The 23006-nt window shown below is 42.4% G+C and overlaps 1 protein-coding gene across 2 annotated transcripts; it reads right to left on the bottom strand.

The window, feature by feature from the left end:
• Nucleotides 1-2547: 2547 nt before the first annotated feature.
• On the bottom strand, nucleotides 2548-22489 carry LOC309524481 (sialin-like). Of its 2 annotated transcripts, XM_082242422.1 has the most exons (11): nucleotides 21900-22485; nucleotides 19863-20059; nucleotides 17863-18096; nucleotides 16168-16255; nucleotides 15662-15748; nucleotides 13962-14080; nucleotides 13150-13308; nucleotides 10628-10760; nucleotides 7682-7829; nucleotides 6035-6125; nucleotides 2548-4682 (listed from the first exon to the last, which is right to left on the bottom strand). In XM_082242422.1, exons 1-11 carry the CDS (start codon nucleotides 21952-21954, stop codon nucleotides 4545-4547), a joined length of 1449 nt encoding a protein of 482 aa, XP_082098548.1. In that variant the 5' UTR covers nucleotides 21955-22485; the 3' UTR covers nucleotides 2548-4544. The 2 variants fall into 2 exon arrangements, with proteins under 2 accessions (XP_082098548.1, XP_082098549.1); XM_082242423.1 differs by lacking the exon at nucleotides 15662-15748 and having other exon boundaries at nucleotides 21900-22489.
• Nucleotides 22490-23006: the final 517 nt, after the last annotated feature.

Here is a 23006-nt window from a genome sequence, read left to right on the forward strand (position 1 = left end):
TGGATTCATCCTTACATTCTAAAGCCTAGTCACTTTTAGGTGGAGGTAAGGTTTATTCATTCCCTAGTACAGGTACTTTCAAGCAAGCACGGTTAAGATTATAACCTGATCTTGAAATCACTGGGACTGGGTTGCAAGAATCACCTTGGGCCAATGTGTAAATGCTGTCAGAACTGAGTAGGGAAGTGTTTACTGGATAACAGCACTTCAGATTGCAGATAGCATTTAGGTTGGGGGATGACAAACTGTATATTTGAATTGTCCCCCATAGAAAAGTACTATTAAAGACGCATGTCAGAGTAAAGGCTGTATATGAAACCCCTTATTTTTCTATGCATGGCAAGTATCTTTTTCGTACTGAGCAGCTATTTAAAAGGTGGTGCTAAAAGTCCTCCTTTCCAGCATCATTTCCACTCCTAGCCTTGAGGCTGGCACCTATCCACTTTTTTAAAAAATGTAAAAAAATAAATGGAAATTTTACATAAATTTTCAAATATAGTTAGAAAGAACCCATTCCCTCGCATAATGAAGCAAGCAACAATGTCAGCACAATACTCAATACACAGGTTCACCTGTGGTGTAATGTTAAGTGTCAGATATCTTTGCTGTCATTATAAAAGGTTCTGAGTGGATACCACATTTCTATACAGAAAAATGAATTGTGAGCACCATTTAATGCTTAACATGCTAAGTTTCTCCATTAGTGCTACTGCCCACATCTTCTGTCTCCACAGAGAGAGTTGAAGATGATCCAGATATTTCAAATTCTGCACAATGAGCTGTTGATCTGCCACAAACAAGAATGCAGCAAATGTTGTCCCTATTTTCAAAAAGGGGAAAAGAGAGGACCCAAATAATTACCGCCCAGTCAGTCTGACATCAATAGCAGGGAAGATTCTGGAGCAGATCATTAAGCAAACAGTCTGTGAGCACCTAGAAAGGAATGCTGTGATCACCAATAGTCAGCATGGATTTCTGAAAAATAAGTCATGTCAGACTAACCTGATCTCGTTTTTTGACAGAATTACAAGCCTGGTAGATGAAGGGAACGCAGTGGATGTAGCCTACCTTGATTTCAGCAAGGCATTTGACAAGGTGCCCCATGATATTCTTGTAAAGAAGCTGGTAAAATGCGGTCTTGACTATGCTACCACTCAGTGGATTTGTAACTGGCTGACTGCCCGAACCCAAAGGGTGCTCATCAATGGTTCCTCTTCATCCTGGAGAAGAGTGACTAGTGGGGTGCCACAGGGTTCTGTCTTGGGCCCGGTCTTATTCAACATCTTTATCAACGACTTGGATGATGGACTCAAGGGCATCCTGATCAAATTTGCAGATGACACCAAACTAGGAGGGGTGGCTAACACCCCAGAGGACAGGATCACACTTCAAAACGACCTTGACAGATTAGAGAACTGGGCCAAAACAAACAAGATGAATTTTAACAGGGAGAAATGTAAAGTATTGCACTTGGGCAAAAAAAATGAGAGGCACAAATACAAGATGGGTGACACCTGGCTTGAGAGCAGTACATGTGAAAAGGATCTAGGAGTCTTGGTTGACCACAAACTTGACATGAGCCAACAGTGTGACGCGGCAGCTAAAAAAGCCAATGCAATTCTGGGCTGCATCAATAGGAGTATAGCATCTAGATCAAGGGAAGTAATAGTGCCACTGTATTCTGCTCTGGTCAGACCACACCTGGAGTACTGTGTCCAGTTCTGGGCACCACAATTCAAGAAGGACACTGACAAACTGGAACGTGTCCAGAAGAGGGCAACCAAAATGGTCAAAGGCCTGGAAACGATGCCTTATGAGGAACGGCTAAGGGAGCTGGGCATGTTTAGCCTGGAGAAGAGGAGGTTAAGGGGTGATATGATAGCCATGTTCAAATATATAAAAGGATGTCACATAGAGGAGGGAGAAAGGTTGTTTTCTGCTGCTCCAGAGAAGCGGACACGGAGCAATGGATCCAAACTACAAGAAAGAAGATTCCACCTAAACATTCGGAAGAACTTCCTGACAGTAAGAGCTGTTCGACAGTGGAATTTGCTGCCAAGGAGTGTGGTGGAGTCTCCTACTTTGGAGGTCTTTAAGCAGAGGCTTGACAACCATATGTCAGGAGTGCTCTGATGGTGTTTCCTGCTTGGCAGGGGGTTGGACTCGATGGCCCTTGTGGTCTCTTCCAACTCTATGATTCTATGATTCTATGATTCTATGATTCTAAGTTCTTTGTGTTGGTCTTTCGGTTCATTGTGAAAGATGCTCAATAAAGCCAATTGTGGCATGCAATGCCCAGTCTGTTGTGTCAGCCACACATTCACTTTAGATACCCATTCTAGCACCCGAAGAATCACCATCGGTCGTCTTGAATACAGAAGCTGAACAAGGCTGAGCATATAATGATTATAGACACGAAGAGTCACCAGTCAAGTGTGTGCTACAACACGGGTGTCCCTTCCAAAAAAGCAAAACCTACTGTTATTACAAATGGCAGCCTTCATGTTAGGGTCTGTAGTTGCATGGTAGCACACAAAACACACCAACCAAAATGCCCGCACTGTTTATTACACTGAAAGTTGCAAAATACAACACAGCTGACAAGACGTCATTATAACATTTCAATGAAAATTAAAATGTATGTAAAGCTGGCTAACAAAAGTAACCTGTCATTTCTCAGAAATGAAGTCAGCTGGGCTCCACTGGAGCAGCGTGTGGGAGGTGTATCAGGTTTCCCTTTGGGTTGGTGGAAGGAACACCAAAGTGTGTCCCCCCTCTGGCTTGCTTTACACCTGGAATGATCCAAAAGAGGACCATTTAGCCTGTTGTGTCCTAGTACTCTATATCGAGGCCAAAGCCTCAGCTGCCTAGCCCACCATGTCATTCCCACTCACAACTGCACATTCAGTGCTACGGAAGTTCACATTTCCATCGTACGAGGCAGAGCTCTTCAGAATTATGTCCCAGTGTGGATTCAATGGAACTTACGCTTAGTGTGTAGACATGAAACCTCAGCTCTACTTTTGGAGACTGTCTTCTGACCAGGGTATGGCATGGCTTTTCAAACCACAGCAGTAGTGGAGAAACCCCAATGCTGCTCTTCAATAATTTTTGGGTTTTTAAAAAATAAAAAAATCAGCACGGGTACGGGAAGAATCCCAAAACCTATTCTAAAAAGTTTTTTCTTCTTCTTCTTCCTTGTATCTCTTAGGTGGTTCTGTGCATGGATATTCCCTCCATTTCCAGTTTGGCATGCTAGCATCAAATATGAAGTTAGGGAGAGATCCTCTGAAAAAGATGGTGCACTGCAATGTGGGCCAACCCCTTACTAGTATTCTGGATCTCATTGTGACAAAATAAGCTGACACAGGCCTTATCTGCAATGTGAACTGACAGACGTCAACGACTGGCTGAGGGCTGTAGGATTCTGAATCAGTTACATGGGCACACCCAATCCCTGAAGGGAGCCTATGCAGACACTCTTAGTTTAACCTTCAGGTTTATTCATTCAGAAACCTAATAGTCAATTCGGCTGCAATCTTGTACTCACTTACCTGGGAATAAGTCCCACTGAAGCCCCAGGGGACTTCCAAGTATATATGCACAGGATTGTGTTGGTACATATTTTGCGACCAACTTTTAGTATGATCCTGCTGCCACTTGGTCTTATTCTGCCTGGATAATTGTGGTTTGTTGCTCAAAATGAGTATTAGGACAGTGAGAGGAAAAAAGGAGGGGAAAGAGAAACCGTTCCTTCAAATCAACATCATTGCTGAATTTCTCCATATAGTAAAAGACTTTGGGCTTATTTTCCTCCATGATGTAGCAGTGTTTGTGCTTCACAGGTCTGGTGAAACCACACGGCACAGGGAACATAGGAAGAGCCTGTTGGATTCGGCCTACTTCCCATCTAGGCCCAACATTCTGTTCTCATAGCGGCCAACCTGATGACTATGGGAAGTTCAAAAGCAAGGCCTGAGCAGAAAGGTAGGCCCTCCAAATGTTGCTGGACTTCAGCTCCCATCAGCCCTGGCCAATGGTGGAGGAGGATGGGAGCTGTAGTCCAGTTACATCTGGAAAGCTAGAGGTTCCCCATTCCTGTCACAGTGGGCACATGCTGACAAATACATACTTTAAGAGGGCCCAAGGATTAATTCCCTGTTTTTAATTTTCATTACTTTTTGGATTAATCATACAAGATAAATACAGCTAAAACCAGCAATAATTCTAACAACCCTTACCTAAAATTACCGTAACCAACAAAATCTCATATTTTTCTGTGTTACACCCCCTCCAACTAATATTTAATTCAGGCACGTTTTTAAAAAGTTGATACATTGATTAGAATGTGTCATAGGTATCTGACACCAATCAATTGTGTAAGACTGGATCCTACATTCTTCTTACAGAATGAGCATATTGAAATGTGAAATATTTTCCAGCTGCAACAAGAAAGGGTCACAATAGGCTTTGCAGACGTCATGTGAAAGGCATTCCAGGTCACATGATTGCAATGTGTGGCGGTGATTAACCCCAGGGTTCCTTCAGTTCCTATGCAAGTGGTAGCCATTGAGTGCCCAGTCTTGAACTTCTCCACTGCTGAATAATGCAAAGAAGATGGCTCCAAATAAGTTAATGGCAGCAGCGATATAGAAGACAGTCTGCCATTCTCCCACAGTATTCTGGCAAAGGGGCAGAAATAAGGAGATAAATCAGTGCATTGCTGTAACAGAACCATGATCAGGAATAAACTGAATGGCAGGAAAAGGAGAATGTGTGGAGCAGATAATTTGTATTAAAAAGATGGCTGCGTTCAGGTGTTGCATTCCTGATCCTTTAAACCCATTGTTTGCCTACGGTTGTGGAACCCATAGACTTGCAGATATAGCTGGACCTCAGTTAGCATGGCCAAAAGTCAGTGGTGATGGAAGCTGTAGCCCAACAACATATGGAGAACTTCATGTTCCTATCCCTGGTTTGGAGGATTGGGTTGCAAGGACTGCTCAAGCCACAGTTTATTGGTATAGATGCCGTGGCCAACTATGGGTTGAGGAAACCAGAAGACTTCTGTTAAGGCTTGAAATAAAGAGAACACTTGAACTCTCTGCTCTTTCCTGGTCCACCTGAGCACTGTTTAGAGACTGGATCTATGTAGCCAATACAATTATTTATTCAAAACATGGCATATTTTGTTCAGCTCAGTATGACTTATGCTAAACGGGATTCAATTAGGGGTGTAACTCTTAATCTGTATAAACTACACTCAAGAGTTTAGTGCGAGTTTTAAACTGAAGTTTCCACCAGCAATGGAATAAAGTGTATAAAGAACTTTGAGAAGTTGCTCAAAGTTTGCAACTCTTGCTATTAAGTAACATTTCAGTATAACAACCTGTCTTGTGAATACATGAAAACTTGAGAACCTCAATTTATAGGAGGTCCATTGCCAGAGGAGATTTGAGCTGCGCTCTGACCCCCCCCCCCAATTTTAAAATCCTGAGGAATCAATGTCAACCCAACACCAGTTTGTCAGACTCAAGGGTGCCTACCACTTAATAAAACTGATGGGGCTAAAAAGGCAGCTGTTCTGTGCTAGGATGTTTTTCTTCAGGGGTCCCAGTTAAATTCACACAGTGGAACCATGAAGCTTTGCTCTCCCCCCCCCTTCTTTCCAGGTTGTCCTCATTTTGTTTTATATATGCTTGAAGAGGCTTAAAGAACTTGTTTTGCTGAACGGGAGGGTTACTATGGCACAGCTCACAAAGCAACGGACGAGAACATATGGGTTATTAAAATAAAAATTGATATTAGTACAGAGTGTCTCAGAAAAGAGATTAATTTTCTCTGCTGCATGACATATGGCTGCAGTTTTATATCAATAAACATGGTATGAGAGAGAAAGTATAAAACAATCTTCTTTGGTCTTGTTTAAAAATAATAAGAAAAAACCCACAGCCAATAATGACACATGAGACAATCAAATCTTTAACCTTTAAAAGAAGAAAATGGGGAGGGGGAGAGACCAATAATAACTTACACTATGAGTTAGGCTTTTAGCAACAAGTGGTCCCACCATTCCTGGGATAGTGCCAAATGAATTTGTAATTCCAAGGAGAATGCCAGCATATCTAAGAAAATAAGAAGAGAAAATCAGCTGGTTCCCAATGCCATAGTGCCTTGAACTTCTTTCTGGTACTCAGGAACGATGGTAGGATTTTTATTCCCTTGCAATTCACACACACACGTATATTATATAAAACTAGACATGTATGGGGTGGGGAGATATTTTCAGCACAAGCTCAAATGTTTTGGCACTCCTAACATACTGAAACAAGACACCCCAGAAGGAATTTCACAGATGATTCATCCACTTGTCCAGAGTGGATTAGGAGACATGCACAAACTTCTCAATGAAGTATTTGTGAGGGAAATAAAACCCAAGTGCTAAGTCACCCTCATACTTGGCTTTCACACAGGGATTCACAGTGGGCAGGCAAGTGGCCGCTCTCTAAGCCCTTGTGTGGATACACTTTGCATAAGGGCAGTGCAATCTGGGAGGAACTGTAACTTTGCGACTTGCTTTCCTCTAATTTTATTTAAACACATACTGTATCTATTTTGGCTTTTGCTTCTTAATTTTCAAAAAGCAATTCACAAACTGGAAGCATTTAAAAAATAATAAGCTGTAAAACAACACAATTCTTAACAAACCACCAACCAGACTGGAAAAGGTGTGAAGTTCAAAAAACTGGAAGGCAGAAAAACCGGAGCTCACTCTAGCTGGCATGTTAGAAATGCCATGACCAAATGTGCCTCGTGCGCTTCCCTGTCTGGTAATGTGAGGGAAAGGCAAAATGATACTCCGAGAAAGGATGCCTGGGGCAAGGCCAAAGCTCAGTGGTGGAACACACACCTTGCAAGTTCCAAGTTCAGTTCAGGACATCCCCAGGTAGCGTGGGGAAGACCCCACCAACTGAAACCCCAAAGAACCATTGCACAGCTTCAGTATATTAATTACATACTTGTTGAATAAAGAAGCTGGCATTTATATGACCTTTGCTAACTTGGAACTGCTTAAACATCAATGACTTTATGAAGATGAATGCCAAAGAGGAAAAGCCTCACAGGATAGATGAGTATCTTATAAAGATCCATAAATCCCTTAGTGGTATAGCTCCCCCCCCAAAAAATATATATATCTAAGCATTGCAATGGCATTGATATGCACTTTGAAAATAATGTCTATAGTACATCTGTGTCCCACAGGAGCTCTTCCCCATTACCTAAGTGTCAACCTATGCAAGTACCTCTATACCTTCAACAAGCAAATATCATGTGCTACAGAAACGCTGGTGGGTGGATGAGGGGAAGCAGGCAGAAAATATCAACAGCAGATTACACGCTGCAACCTTTTGCATTTCTATGCAGAGGTCAGCCCCACTGAAGCTGTATACCTGGAGGCTCCCTGCACATTTTAGAAGCCTGGAAGATCAGGATTCTATAAGATTTACTCCCAGAGTTAAGCGTGCATTGGTAGGATTGCAACTTAAGGCTGCCACACAAAGGAGTTGAATTAACCCAAATCAGTGACTGAAGAAAAACACAGACAAGTACTGTAGTTATTTAATTCAGTGTTTCAGGGAATCTTGTTTGAAAAAATGCACACTCAATCATGAATACTTACGATGGTGCAATATCGAGGTGGTTGATGCTGTATCCAGATGTAGAAAAACCCCCTAGTGTTGTGGATATGGTTACAAATGCAACAGCCATTTCATAATCGCAGCCTATGAATCCAGCTGCTACAAGGAATACGGCAGGTCCAATCATTCCTTAATAAAAACAAAGCAGAAACCTTACCTTCATGGGAACCCAAATTTTGTTTATTCTTTGTAAAACATTGCAGTGACTTTTCATTAAAAAATAATACTGGTGGTTCTCAGCTCTTGATCTATAAACAAAGCAACAGTCCTTTGCTGATCCCTGGGCAAGACTGCCTAAAGCAGGGGTCAGCAAACTTTTTCAGCAGTGGGCTGGTCCGCTGTCCCTCAGACCTTGTGGGGGGCCAGACTATATTTTTTTTTGGGGGGGGGGAATGAATGAATTCCTATGCCCCACAAATAACCCAGAGATGCATTTTAAATAAAAGAGCACATTCTACTCATGTAAAAACACACTGATGCCCGGACTGTCCAAGGGCCGGATTGAGAAGGCGATTGGGCTGGATCTGGCCCCCGGGCCTTAGTTTGTCAACCATTGCTGTATCCTAACCACGTCTAAAGAGCCTGTTGCACCAAGGCACAGGAAAGCAAACAGGTTAGAGATGCAGGAGCACCTGGAAACTCAGAAGCTGTAAGGGTAGATGAAAAAAGAGGTAGTGGCCCTGGTAGAGTGCAACGTTGAAGGCACACAATGGTGGAAGAAGACACTTGTAAGGGTATAGGAGTTCCTACTGACACAAGAAGTGCCATTGATCAGTGACAAGAGCAAATGCTCTGCATGTGAATGTTTAGAGCCTGACATCTCCAGTTAGAAGGAATTCTGGAAGCAGAACTCTTCTGGAGCAGACAACGCTGGGCTCGATGGACTAATATACAAGGCAGCTTCATGCATTCATAGGGATTAACACAGGATCGGTTCAAGACATGCAGCACTGCTCTCAAGCATATTACACACACTGAATGAATGCATTCAATCCCCGGGAAAGAGATCATTGCAGTCGCACTCAGAGCCTAGAGTCTGTCCCAAGATCCACATTACTGAAAAATGTCCCACAGTAACATTATGAAATTATTTTGTCTGGCCTACTATAATGTTACAAGACGGGTGGAAAGTAAGCAGCCTAAGTGAGAAATAAGCAACTACTTTTGCATGGAACTTTTAAAGCAGAATCTAGTTTCAAGCTAGCTAAGAAATGTTTTAATCTCTGTGTCTTTTGTGCTGCTGTCTTATGGACTGACCATCATTACAAAAACTGAAAATAAAGAGAGGAAAGGCCTAGTAATTATTCTACATTGTGCTGCCACCTAGTGAACAAACTATATCACTACAGTGGTACCTCTGGATGCAAACGGGATCCGTTCCGGAGCCCCGTTCACATCATGAGCAGAACGCAACTCGCGTCTGTGTGGGTCGCGATTTGCTGCGTCTGCGCATACACGTGACGTCATTCTGAGCGTCTGAACATGCATGAGCGGTGAAACCCGGAAGTAACCCGTTCCGTTACTTCTGGGTCGCCGCAGGACGCAACCTGAAAAGATTTAACTTGAAGCGACTTTAACCTGAGGCATGACTGTATTCAATTTGGAGATGCATTCTTTTGCCTGAGCTACCTTATCCATGACAAAATTGAAGCTATTGGTACTTTAGATGTTCATTAAAACAAACAAACCTGTTGTAGTTGCTTATTAAATAACCCAACTGGGTAATAAAAAAGTCACAAGAATATGGGAAATATCAAACATATCCCGTTCTGATCAAGACTTATTGTTTTATATTACGATGAAATAGCGAAGGGCATTTGGAGATGGAGAAAGAACAGAGCAGAAGAACAGTTGATTAAAATATCTGCATTTTAAATCATTGTTTTTTGTGAAGTTATCTCAGCTTCAGTTTATATAATTGCCATTTCAGGTTGCTTCGAGAGCTTATTCAGAAGTTATTGGCACATGGAAAGGGCAAGCGAGAACATGGGGAGAACATGGAGGATGGATTGAGATGGCACAGCTCAGTAGTGGAACGCCTACTTCAAAAGCAACTCTCCCAGGTTCAGATCCCTGCCATCTCGGGGGGCGGGGGCGGCGGCGCTGAGAAGCACATGGTAAGACACTGCCAATCAGTGTAGACAATACTGAGCTAGATGATGTAACAAAGGGCTGACTCAGTGTCGGTTTATTTCAGAGAAGAGACCAAGCCAGAATGGATGCTTAGCAGCTTCATTGCAAACAAGAAAAACAGCATGACTCACTGCCTCATTTGGACACAGGGCCACCTATAGCGGGAACAGCAGTATAACAGTTAACTCTCCATTACACTCAGTTAAGGCTCCTTCCTATGAACCTACAACCAACCAGTAAGGGATAAGAAACAAGGGCTCTGTCCAAAGCTATTAACATCTGGTCCAATGCTGGTTTCATCTCTCAGCTGTTAGAAGAAGTGTCCAGGCACCGGTTTTCTCCAAAAGCCCAAGGGCACACGAAGAGCATCTCACCAATGTTATTCTTTGGCTCTGCTAGCCACAAAATCCTGGGAGCAGCAGCCAGAAAGGGACTGACCACTCTGCATACCCAGCCAGGGATGCCTACCATTTACTGAGAGCAAAAGCAGCAAAAGTGAAGTGTTTATAAAGTCCTTGGTGGGCCACCATACAAGGCTGAGTTGAGGAGCTGCATTTGGTATTATGGAACACAGGTTGCGCAGGAATGCTCTTGTTACTACTGGGAATATAAGCGTATATAAAATGCACCTGCCAGAAAGAATCCGGCAGGAGAATTGCAGCTTTCTTTACAACAGGAAAGAATTCAAAACTGAGGGAGGGGGCTTATTAAAGCAGGCAAAAACATTGCACAAGCTCGACAAAACCCCATTTAAACTACAAGCCAAATTGAAAACAAGCACATTCTTTCCTTACCTATCAGGGTAAATGTTTTGCGAACACATACGGTGGGCATGTTTTGCTTTTCCCGCAAATAATCAGCAAATTGACCAGATAGAATGATACAAATCCAGCAGCCAAAATAAGGCAGTGCAGATAAAAATCCATTCTGTACAGAAAAAGAAAACCAGATTTAGGATGGGATGGGAACACCGTTTTTGTGCATATATTTATTTACTTTCAAGATGAATACCTAAGTACAGAATAATAAAAATAATAAATGTCTTCAGCAGTACAAATGGGGTTGGGGACAGCTATTTAGAGGCTGTTTTGTACTGTCTGAAACAGCTGTTTTGTTGTAGTGTTTAATGGATACTGTACTGTAAGATAACCAGTGAACATAATTGACAAGTCACACATTTTATGATAAAGGAAACTGACTTCCTTTCTAAGGATATGGCAAAGTGATAAATTCTTGCAAGCTACAGTGGAAACAAATCCTGAGTTATGAGACACGAGTATCTGGTTTAACAACAGCAGCTTTCCACCTATTTTCAGAGATACACCAGAGGTTAACAGCCAAGTTAAAGGAGAAGACATCTGCCTGGTTTGAGGCTGGAGTGGCAGCTAGAACTGCTTGTCAGTCCACCCGTCTTGGCTTAGATTCTTTTTACAGTGAGCGGGAACTGCAACAGCCATGTTCAGGCAAGGTGGCTTATTCTGGAAAAAAAGAGTCTGAGAAACCCTTCAGGTAAGCAAAAGGACAGAGCCAATGTTATGCCTACAGATGTTTGTAGACTCCAACTCCCATCAGCCCCAGCTAGTGTGGCCAATGGTCCAGGATGATGGGAGCTGTCATCCAATATTTGGAGGGGAACCAAGTTGGCTCTCTTTGTTATATATATCAAGACCAATTCTATTTCTACTGAGGTAAACTGCAAAGCGCTGGTATCAGATCAATCTGATTTAAAAGGAGATGCTTAAAGGGCTGGTTCACACTTCAGGGATTTCTCCATTTAATTATGCACCTTGCAGACAAAAGTTAGCGTGCTTTAGGCAGTTCATGAAGAGAAGAGTCAACAGCCAACTCTGTAACTGAAATTTCTGGAAAATTTTACCCAAAGGGTGTGATTACTGTTGAAGATCCACTGTAGGAAAGCCCATGGCAATCAGAAGAACTGATGTTCTGCATAGCATCTGTGTCACACACTGAGGGGACATGTTTATAAATCAGCAGACCCAGACCCACCAAAGGGGATTCAGACTCTGACTTGAAGTGAAGCACTCCCAGTCAGCAACTCTGCCACTCCCAAAGGTTAAGGAACCCAGCTTGATGCTGCACCCAGCAGACTGGGCGACTTATCCGAAGGTTCTCCCAAGAACAGAAGCAGAATGTTCCAGGAGGAAAAGGAACAAGGAGCCAGAGAAACAGCTTCAATTCCTTCCTCCCGGGAAAAAGAACCCTCTGGTGCACATTTGTTTGTCACAGGTGTTCAGTCTCAGAGAGCCTGTTAAATGTGCAGCCAGCAGAACAAAAATTGCAATTGCTCTGAAGGAATTTACATAGCAACCTTTAGAATTGAAGCACAAGGTAAAGGAGTTGGATAGGCTGCTCTTCACAGCTGCTTCAACCTAATTTTAGCAAATGCTCTTGAATGGGCAGCACATTTTTAATTAAGCCGTTAACCTTAAAATGCAAAACGGAACAGCAATGGCACCGTAATGTGTGTGTGTGTGTGTGTGTGTGTGTGTGTGTGAGAGAGAGAGAGAGAGAGAGAGAGAGAGAGAGAGAGAGAGAGACAGAATAAAGGACAATTCTCTCTCTTCTGATAGTAAATTGATTTTTAAGTTGCACGTTCAAATTTCAGTATGCTCACTAAAAAGTGGCTAGAGTTTTAAGAGCTGCACTTCCAGAAGTAATATTGCTGGTTAAATTAACAGAATTATTTATGGGCTGCAGGGGTGTGTGGAAGTGTTGGATACCCAAAGCCTCCCCTTCGCTCACTAGAATGGATTTCCCAGGAAAAACACGAACACGTGGCCTTGTGTTCCTGTGACAGGTGACAAAGATGCCATTTGAGATTCTTGTTCCTAAAATCTCTCAGCACTGCCAGATATCCATACAGAGCTGACTTCAAGGCCACATACTGAATACCAGTGTGTGGTATAAGCCATGAACCAGCAATTTGGGATCGCATTTCCACTCAGCCAAGAGGCTAACAGAGAAAGCCTATGCATGTCTACTCAGAAGCAAGTCACATTAGACTCCATGGGACTATTGTATTTTAATATTCTGTTGGAAGCTGCCCAGAGTGGCTGGGGAAACCCAGCTAGATGGGCGGGGTATAAATAATAAATAGACCTATGTAGAGTTGTGCTATAATTGAATGACCCTGTGCAGCCCTGACCGCATGGTCAGGAGGTTATTCCTGTAGCTTCGCCCCACTGGGTGCTTAGGTTCTGACTGTCTTTGTAATTCCTACTGAAAGCCAAGTTTACAATCTAGCCTAGGTCACTTCAGGGTAAATTTTGTAACTGGAAAACACAGGGTATCTTACCTCCTGCACATCAAACCTCAGAATTTCCTTCATGTAAGTAGGCAATAGGGTAAGGAGTGTGTAGAAAGTCCAGTTATAAGAAAAGTGTGCTACGACAATAGCCCAGAGTGGAAGTGACGTCAGTATGGCTCCCCAAGGGATGGATTTCTGAGTAGAAAGCTAAAGAGAAGGAATTAAATTCACATAGATGTTCTTTTAAAAAAAATTGAATCGCACTTCTTAAAACATCAAAGAGGATTTTTTCTAAAGAGCTTCTTCCTGCCAGTCTGCACTCTTAAGCATAATGGTAGATCCCTTAATGCAGACGCTTAAGGAGATCAGGAACAAGCTATGGGATTCATGTTCCTCCTTCAGTCCCTTACCTACTGCATGCAGGTATACCCACACTTAACCATGGTTGGTGCACAGCATGGGTGAACTTTTGTTTAACATTAGGAGGACAAAACATTTGTCTGAGTGGTGACTTTTCAGGGATTCTGCTGCTGGGCATTCTTGTTCCCTTTCTCACCCAAATGTTCTTTTTAGCTGGCTTTTTCGTCTGCTGGAACCACCTCTTTTATACAGTTCTGTTCCATCTGTTTTATGCATTTATAATTGCAACGGTTCTAATTATAATTGCATGTTTTATTGATGTATCCCGCCTTGGGACCTTACGGCGAAGGACGGATAATAAATCTTATAAAACAACAAAATGTTACTGAGCTTTAAAAGCATTTTTCAAGGACCTCTTTGTCCTTTGAATACAATAGTGGATGTATATTACCCCAGTACGTCAACAGAAATGAGCAAAGGCTTGACCAAAAAGTACACACCTGATCTGTAAGGGAGGAGAGGATGTATTCCTTTTCTGCATGAGAAATTCTCTTGTGTGTTTCTGGTGTGTCACTAACTATCAACATCCAGAAGATGAACCACAGCACACCTAGGGCACCTTAAAGTGAAAACAACAACGCTTATGGTCAAGGAAATGGCAGCCATGAGACTTTAAATTTGCAAGCATCGCTACAACCCACCAGGGTGGTGCTGTGTTGCTCTTGCTTGGCTTCCCAATATCTCACATTACTGCCCCTTACCAGGAGGGAGAGGGGCAGAGGATAAGACAGTGGGCAGCTCAGCACACAGTGGACACGGCGGCAGAACCAATCTGACACTCCTTTACCCCTCTCTCTCCTCTTGGCAAGTTATAGTGATGTTTGGTGCTGGGAAACTTGGGAGAACAGGGCTGCCCCACCCACAGTGCCTTGCCAGCTGCTATTACAGAGCATCCGAAGATCACCGTGAAATGTCTCTCAAGCCAGAGCTACTTGTGGATCCCACAGGCATAACCAGCCACTCCCGCCTCCAAAGGTAAATGAAAGAGATCGTTCCAACATAACAAATGTGTGTGCGCATATCCAGAGGATCACTTAAATGTGAAGCCGTGTGTACCAATTGCCGTTGTCTGCTAGGTAAAGGTAAAGGGATCCCTGACCATTAGGTCCAGTCGTGACCAACTCTGGGGTTGCGGCGCTCATCTCGCTTTATTGGCCGAGGGAGCCGGCGTACAGCTTCCGGGTCATGTGGCCAGCATGACTAAGCCGCTTCTGGCGAACCAGAGCAGCGCATGGAAAAGCCGTTTACCTTTCCGCAGGAGCGGTACCTATTTATCTACTTGTATTTTGACGTGCTTTCGAACTGCTAAGTTGGCAGGAGCAGGGACCAAGCAACGGGAGCTCACCCCGTCGCGGGGATTGAAACCGCTGACCTTCTGATCAGCAAGTCCTAGGCTCTGTGGTTTAACCCACAGTGCCACTAAGGATACATCAAATGCATAAAAACTTCTAGATTTGTCAGCTTCCTGTAGCTAAAGAAGGCATAGATGAGGTGGCCGTGGGTGTGATACGAAACAAAATTAATCAGAGATGTTTTGCACAATGGGACTATTTAAGCGAGAGAATTGGGTTGCTGAAAACGAACGAACTCTCCCATAGACAGAAATTCTCTTTGTGGGCAGTCTGTAGATCACATTTCTTGACACACATGCATATATAAGCTTAACAGAAAAATGTCATCAGATCATGACATTCCCCAGGGTGTGACAGGCAAAATAGCTGGGGAAGTATTTTAGGCATTTATTTACAATGATCAGGCACAAAGTGTTCTAGAAATACACACAAAAACTTTACAATAACACCGGAGGACTGAAAAACAATCTTCCAGCTGTATTTTTTTTTTTAATTGTCCTTAGGATTTGTGGTATCTTAATTGTACCTATGACAAATTGGAGTACCACTGGATTCTCCTGAACCATATTTAAAAGTTATATATAATTATTAAAAAGATGGAGGGGAGGCGGAAGAGAGAGAAAAGTGAGTAACCTAATTCACACCTTAATACTGCTGATTAGTTGTATAAAGAGGGGGGTTTGAGAAAGTTTGCTCATTACTATTTTGTTTTGCATATTTTAAAATGAATAATTAAAAAAAATACAATCTTTACTCAACTGAATGGCATTTACAGTGAAAACACTTACCAAATATGTAGAACACATAAATCCAATTCATATAAAAACAGATCAAGCCAGACAATGGAAGAGACACAACAGTTCCTAGCTGCGCACCTAGAAATTAAAGTTTTATTTTAAAATAATAATCACTTTATTATTTTTACCCCGTCCATCTGGCTGGATTGTCCCAGCCACCCTGTCCCCCCCCCATATATATATCTATATATTAAATAGATAGATAGATAGATAGATAGAAAGAGATATAGATATATATATCCTAGCAGTACATAGACTGCTCAAGGATTGAAAATGCTAGGCTTTGAATACACCTAGGTTAGGGATAAACATGGTTTAGTGGCAAGGCATGCACATCAATGAACCATGCTTAATGGGTAGCTGCAGGAGTATGGGGGTGGGGAGCAGAAATGGAATGCATAATCCTGTGGCCTGTTCCCAACCGTTATACCACAGTTAAAAGAGATTAGTGCTGCATCTTCATTGGCTAGCCTTGAGCATTTTTTAAAGCATCTCACCTGCATATGAAATACTAAGAAGTTTACTGCGTTCCAGTGGAGGAGCCCAACAGGACCACATGGCATGCATGGCAGGAAAGGTGACACCCTGGAAAACACATTTGTTTGTAGTACAACATATCTTTCAAGAGTAAAATGACTTGGCCAAAATTCACTTCAATAAAACATCTCCAACGCAGCCTGGAGAAAGTACCAGTTGCCTTAGTACGAAGCTATTTTCTGAACAAAACACACATAGCTCCTGGGCAATTAAGCAGAACTAATTCCTTGCCTGCCTCAATTCTTCAGCTGAATATGCTTTGTGGACATAACAATTATGCTGAACTTTTGGTTTCTGCATAGAAACAGCAGCACAAATAATTTGAAGTGGTGGTTTTCCCTCAGTTTGGATTATTAAATGCCAACATGCATAGGAGGTCGGGCAGCATGGCAGGGAAGAGACCTCATTCTGCAGACAGACCAGGTTAAGAAACAACAACCAGACTCCCCTAAATTAAACCAGAAATCTAATCAAAACTATGTGAACTTTGAATAAAAATGTTCATGAACAATTAAGTTTCAAAGAGGTCACAAGCATATTAAAGCATCATATTAAACCCAGGGAGCTAAGGGAAGGGCTGGATTTATGTTGCAATTCTGCAAGAGCACAGAATGTGGCAATGGGTGGAGAATTCAGCTTCCGGAAAATATTCTTTTCCGCATTTCCTCCCTTTTTAACGAAGCTGTCCTAGGAAGTTCTTTGCCTCTCACAATGATGGGGCAGAAATAAAAACAACAAAAATCGCAGAGTAAATTATGTATAGTCAGAGAAATTAGGGGAAACTGCTCAACTTGCATAATTTATACAGTTGCAGGATTCAGGTTTTTGGTGCAAAATTTGGAATGCCCAAAGATTTATTTTTTTTAACCCAGCTTATGCACAACTGTTTAAGGAAGCATGCAGCAGACATTTTACATAACAAATTTCAGTTAAGTGCCAGGTCCGCCCATCCTGGCACAACTTCCTACTTCCTTCCCCTCTATTCAAGCTCTGCAGATGCCATTTGATCAGTTCCACAGCCACAGAGGAACGACATACCTTTCATATCAGCTCCTCCCGTAGCCCTTAATATACCATTTCCCATTAATGTGGTGCTCTATGATCTTAACAATAGGCTCGTCCTCACAATGAAGTCATAGAAGACATGTTCATTGTAAGGTGGGTGTAAGGAAAACTGGGAAGGAGAAAAGGAACCCTCAATTCTCAGATTCATGCCCATCTATGTCTATCTGCTGGGGAAAAATATAAGAGCACGCAAGAAGCCAGTGGAACTATAACTGAAGCGGCAGCAATGGAAAACCCAAGTGAGAAAAGTGCTATTAAGAACATGAGCAGAGCCCAGCTAGATCAGACGAAGGTCCCATCTAGTCCAGCACCCTATTTGCAAAGTCCCCAACCAGATCCCTGTGGAGCTGTTGATCCCAACTTGGTGCCTTCCTTGGTGCCCATTCACATCTGGGCATTGCCCGGCTAGAGCTAGGATTGACTGGAGTTGGAGACCTGAAGCATCTGGAAGATGCCAAGTTGGAAAAGGCTGACCTAATGTAATTTATCAACATTACAGGGGATTGTTAATGTACTTACAAAGTAATTGTTTTGAAACTCTTAACAACAATAACAACAACAATTAAAGGGGGCGGAGAAGGAGAGATTACCTCACCCAGGCCTTCCAAAGCTCTGACAGCTATGAGGTACCCGACTCCCAAATCTGCTGCCAAAGGTGTGAACAAGGTGAAAATGGCAGTGCCCAGGATGCCAAACCCCAACAGCTTCTTTCCGCCAAACTGGCGGGCAAGATATCCACCAGGAACCTGTGTAATGATGTAGCCATAGAAGAAGGAACCAAGGATCCAGCCTTGAGTATTTGCATCCCATGGATACTTTTTCCCCTGAAAGGGAGGGAGAGAAAAAGACATGAAGGTCTGGTTTCCACCCCGCCACTTGCATCACAGGAAGATACAACAAAGGACTGCATGCTTCCCATCCAGCAACGCTGCACACCTATCAGTGACATACATTGCTAACTGCAGAGTGGCTTACAAACTATATTTTCCACATGCCCGTCATGGACATGGGGAACTACGTGCTCATTTTTCATGGGACGCATGGAAAGAACTCCCTATGTACATCCAAAGAGTGACCACATTGTTGGGGTTTTTTTTTAGATCAATGACATTAAAATATACATAGCTGGTTAATATCCTGCTAATTGTTTTCATTCTGTCAACCAGGCTCCTAAAGCAAGCAAAGCCCAGTCACAGTGTCATAAAAAATAATCACATATCAACTGATTTCAAAGCCTTCTCTTCTTCTTTTCTTTATTTAATGTATGAACCACCACACTTGACAGACTTACAAACTTTAAACAACTATAGGCTGTACAATAGGTTTTTTAAAAAAAACACCACCCAAATTTACCTCATTTACATTCTTGTGGTAGAGTCCAGGTTGGCCTGTACTATGTACAACATTGGAAGCTGCCCTATGACAAGTCAAACCATTGGTCTATCTAGGTCATTATCGTCTATACTGGCTGACAGCAGTTCTCTAGGGTTGTCAGGGCATTATCCTAGGTTCCAGGGTGTTATCTTTTTATTTTCAGAACAGTAGCATCCATCACATCACACCACACCACACCACACAGGAAGGGAGTGATTCTGCTGTGTATGTGTGATTCTGGAGGCAGAATGGAGGCAGCAAAAATCTATAAAGAGATTTCATAGAATCATAGCACTGTAGAGTTGGAAGATGAGGACTGAATGTTACTCGCCTTAAACAAACGCACTCCTACAAGAATTACTGTAAGGTAGGGTAGCCGTATTTTGAAAAGTGAAATTCTGGACACAAAGGTTGAGCCTTGGGGGGGGGGGCAAATATGTTTTTAAGCTATTTTCAAGAAAATTCACCAAAGCCTACACTTCTGACAAGGGTTGCCACATGTCTGGATTTTCCTGGACATTATAGCGATTCCCACCCAGACGCACACCGATTCCAGTGGCCAAATCCCAGCAATTTCCGGGAAATTCCAGATGTATACCAACCCTGTGTAAGGAGTCAGAGTTCAGATTGAGTGATGCAGATAAAATAGTGGCATCATCTGAGCAGAATCTCTGTGATAGGAAGAACTTCAAAGGCTATTTGAAGGCACAGATCATGCAAAAGAATGCTGAGAGATAAGATATAGTCCTCTGAGCATAACTGCTTTTAAAGATCCCTTGGATAATTTCACAAGGGGGTGCTGATTTAAAGTTCTGCATAATCCTTTGCATGTTTATTCAGAACGTAGGAGTATGATTTCAATGGGTCTTACCAAATGAGGCTTAGTCCAAGGTAAGGCTGAAATCCTATACCTACCTAACTGGGAGTAAGACCTATTAAAAATCACCTGGATTTACTTCTGAGTAAATGCCTCAGATTACACTGCAAGAGTATTTAGGTTGTGCCCACTGTTACGTCATACTCTTTGAAATTAGTAGAGTGGGCTCATTGTGGACACTGTCCATTTGGTTTACTCTAAGTAGAACTTAGTTGGATACAACCCTTTATTCACCCCCATCAATACTGGCATTCCGCCAGCTCTTGAAGATAAAATAATTTAATACACATACCCTTTAAGACAGTTCACATTATCAAAAGTAGATCTGGTAAAACTTACCGTAGTGTTACGAGCAACAACTGGGGTAGAAGAATGTTCTTTGCACACATTTGAAGAAGTATTTTTGGTCAAGCTTGTATTTGATTCTACCATGTCCACCAGGGCAACACTTAAATTGACACGAAGTGCATATAAGAGAAAGAATCCCAAGAAGGCCCAGACCGCTAAGCTGAGGCGAGCAGAGCAGCATATTGGCGCTAAAAGAAAAAGTGATGCACATTAAAAAGTGTTAATGTAAAAAAAAAATCCCCACAACTCTGGCTAGCAACTATCTTTAACTGAAACAAAGGCAGAAGGGCCAGAAGTCTTGGCTTTGCCCCCAGACTCATTCTCACATAAGCCAAAACGCAGACAATGGACTAATTGGGGGACACACCACCAAAACCATACAGCGTGGACTGAGAATATTCAGTAGCCACAAAATGTTGAGTTGTCAGGTCACATCCACACTATACATTTACAGTATGTTGTTTTATGCCACTGTAACAATTATGGTTTGGCCCAAAGAATCCTGGGAACTCTAATTTGTTAAAGGTGCTGGGAATTGTTACGAGACTCCTATCCCCTCTCACAGAACTACAATTCTCAAGAGTTCACTGAGAAGTAGGATTGATCCATTGACTCCATGGTGTGGATGTGCTCTCCTGAAACTGTAGCCCAGGGATGGGAAAACATTTTGGCCTGGGTGGACGGCAGCTTGGTCAGCGCATTTCCCCCAGGTAAGTGTTGGTGAAGCAGCACCAAGCAAGATCAAACACTCTGCTCACCAGTTGATGGGCCAATTTGCTCTATGCAGGGGTCTGCTTCACCAGTGTGTTCTCTGCAGGGGATGTGCTGATGAAGCAGCCCCCAGCAAATTTGAACACCACCCATCAGGAGATGTCAGCCACTGACAGGGAAATGGCCTTGTGGACCAAGGCTGGCCTGCACGTCACGAGGGTCTCCACCCATTTTAGACTTTAACTCCCATCAACCCCCCAAAACTGGAGGGCACAAATTTGGTAAAGGCTGATTTACAATAATCATTGCTTATCTATTAATTCACAAGCAGGAGAGTATGTTTATGTATTGTTCAATTATTTCAGTTAGAATAAACATGAACTTTAACCGTTTGCTAAAGGGATGTAATCTTTCATAAGATCACAGGGTTGATTTATTTATGTAGCCTTATTAGGCACTTCAAGCCTTTACCAAGAAACTCTAAGCTATTGGACACATCTGGTATGACAAAATGTGCCTGAGAAACAGAAGACGATATCCCTCTAAGTCATACTCAGAGTAGACCCACTGAAATCAATGACCATAAATTACTAAAGTTATGGCTCTACTCTGAGTATGACTTAGTGGTGCATTACCCACAATAGTTTCTTAGCTCTGCTAAGGAATCTCAAATGACTGACCCCCAAAAGCTTGCAGGTATGGCCTGAAGGCGTGCCATAAGTAATTATGCCATATTTTTTGATAAATTGTGGTGAGCAAACTATATATGGAGGAGGATTGACTACCAGTGCCCCATTCTCAGCTGTTGTTAGATTCCAACTCCCATTAGTCCCAGCCAACATGGCCAACAACATCTAAAGGGCCACAGTTTCCATATCCCTAGTACAAAGGAAGAAAAATAGTGGGGTAAGACGCTCAAGCAAATGACAAGAGGAGAAGTGCACTCAATACATGCTCACTCATGGATACAACATACATACAAACATGTAAAGCAAAGTGTGCATTCTGGCAGCTACTCAGGAGTGCACACTCCCCCAAATCCAACCCTAAAGGGGAAACAAAACTCACACCCCAGTATTATGTCCACATGTCTTAGCATATACTTTTCAGTCATGAAATGCAAATAAACCACAACATGTTCACCAAAATCTCACTTTAAATATAAAAAAAATATTACTCATATTTGCTTTGCTGCATGATTATTATACTATGGAAAAGATTGTGTGATTCTCTCCCCCCCCCCAAACATCTTTTTTAAAAAATATAACACGCCACAACACAACTTCAGGTCCACAAGGCACAATATTAAATTCTTACCATTAACATCCCCGGGAGCTACTTCTTTCACAACCAACCTTGTTTTCGAAGACATTTCCCTCTAATTTCCTAGTTACTGTTGTGCTGGATCATTGAAATGCTCCCATGATCTGAACGGAAAACTCCTGCAACATTTTTAGTTTGAGGAAGTTGCCCTGAATATTTATTACTGCAAATGAGGCACAGTAGACGTGGCATGGCAAGTTTATTATCTTGCTGTTCTAGTACCCAACGTTAAACAGCAAAGGAGCCTTCACTGGTGTTAATAACATCCTTAGTCTTCTGCCTTTCTGCAAGACCACCTTAAGCTATTGTTGCTTTCACAAACCACTTCTGGCTTTCTTCCAGATCAACCTCTGCCTGGTAGATGTGGAATATCCTGTTCTGCAGCTCTGCTTCCCTCAGCAACCCGCCTATTCCCATTCACGTCACATCACACTGCTCTCAGTCAATAGCCTCTCTCTAACCCCACTGCCATGTAAACACTAAATGCCAAATTCTGTATTTCAGCCATCGCCATTCGATTTCTTACTTAACTATACACACAGTATTTTTGAATTGAATGTTTAGCATCATATTCATTTATTTACCTTTCTCAGCTGTTAGTGCAAGTTTACTACTTAGAAAACACCACTTTCAACCAACTTTTACTTGTTCCCTGTCCCCCAAGCAAATGAAAACAGGGCTGTACAGATGCAGAGTAGGGGAGAAGAATAGGAAATCCCTTGCTGCTGAGAAAACCACCTTGGTTTTTGGAGGGAGTGGGAATAGGTGTGCTGCTTTAATCTCTCACCATTAAAAAAAACAAACACGTCTGGATGTACACTGTGACAAGTATTTGGGTCTTCGACATGATCTCTGACAACTTCCTATCAAACATGGGGAAGTTAAACTGACAATGCTGTGCTGGGCAGGGAGCAACACACAACCTTAAATTTCAACATGATCAGCCATTGCCAGAAAGGACAGGACTGTAATCTTGCTTTTAATTGCCTTTTTAAACCCATGTTTTATGGAAGGATAAACGAACACCACTGTGACTGAGCTACATATGGTGGGATCACAGATCCTTACAATAATGGTTTTTAATTATTTATTTATACGGAT

This window comes from Podarcis vaucheri (genome assembly GCF_965113315.1).
Source record: "Podarcis vaucheri genome assembly, contig: HAP1_SCAFFOLD_306, whole genome shotgun sequence".
Lineage (NCBI taxonomy): Eukaryota > Metazoa > Chordata > Lepidosauria > Squamata > Lacertidae > Podarcis > Podarcis vaucheri.

Coding starts and splice junctions, on each gene's coding strand:
- LOC309524481 (XM_082242422.1), bottom strand. CDS start 21,954: ATGTCTTCGAAAACAAGGTTGGTTGTGAAAGAAGTAGCTCCCGGGGAT. Junction 14,081..15,661: donor TTATGTGTTCTACATATTTG/GTAAGTGTTTTC, acceptor TTTCACTTTAAG/GTGCCCTAGGTGTGCTGTGG. Junction 13,309..13,961: donor TCTCCTCCCTTACAGATCAG/GTGTGTACTTTT, acceptor CCTTCTCTTTAG/CTTTCTACTCAGAAATCCAT.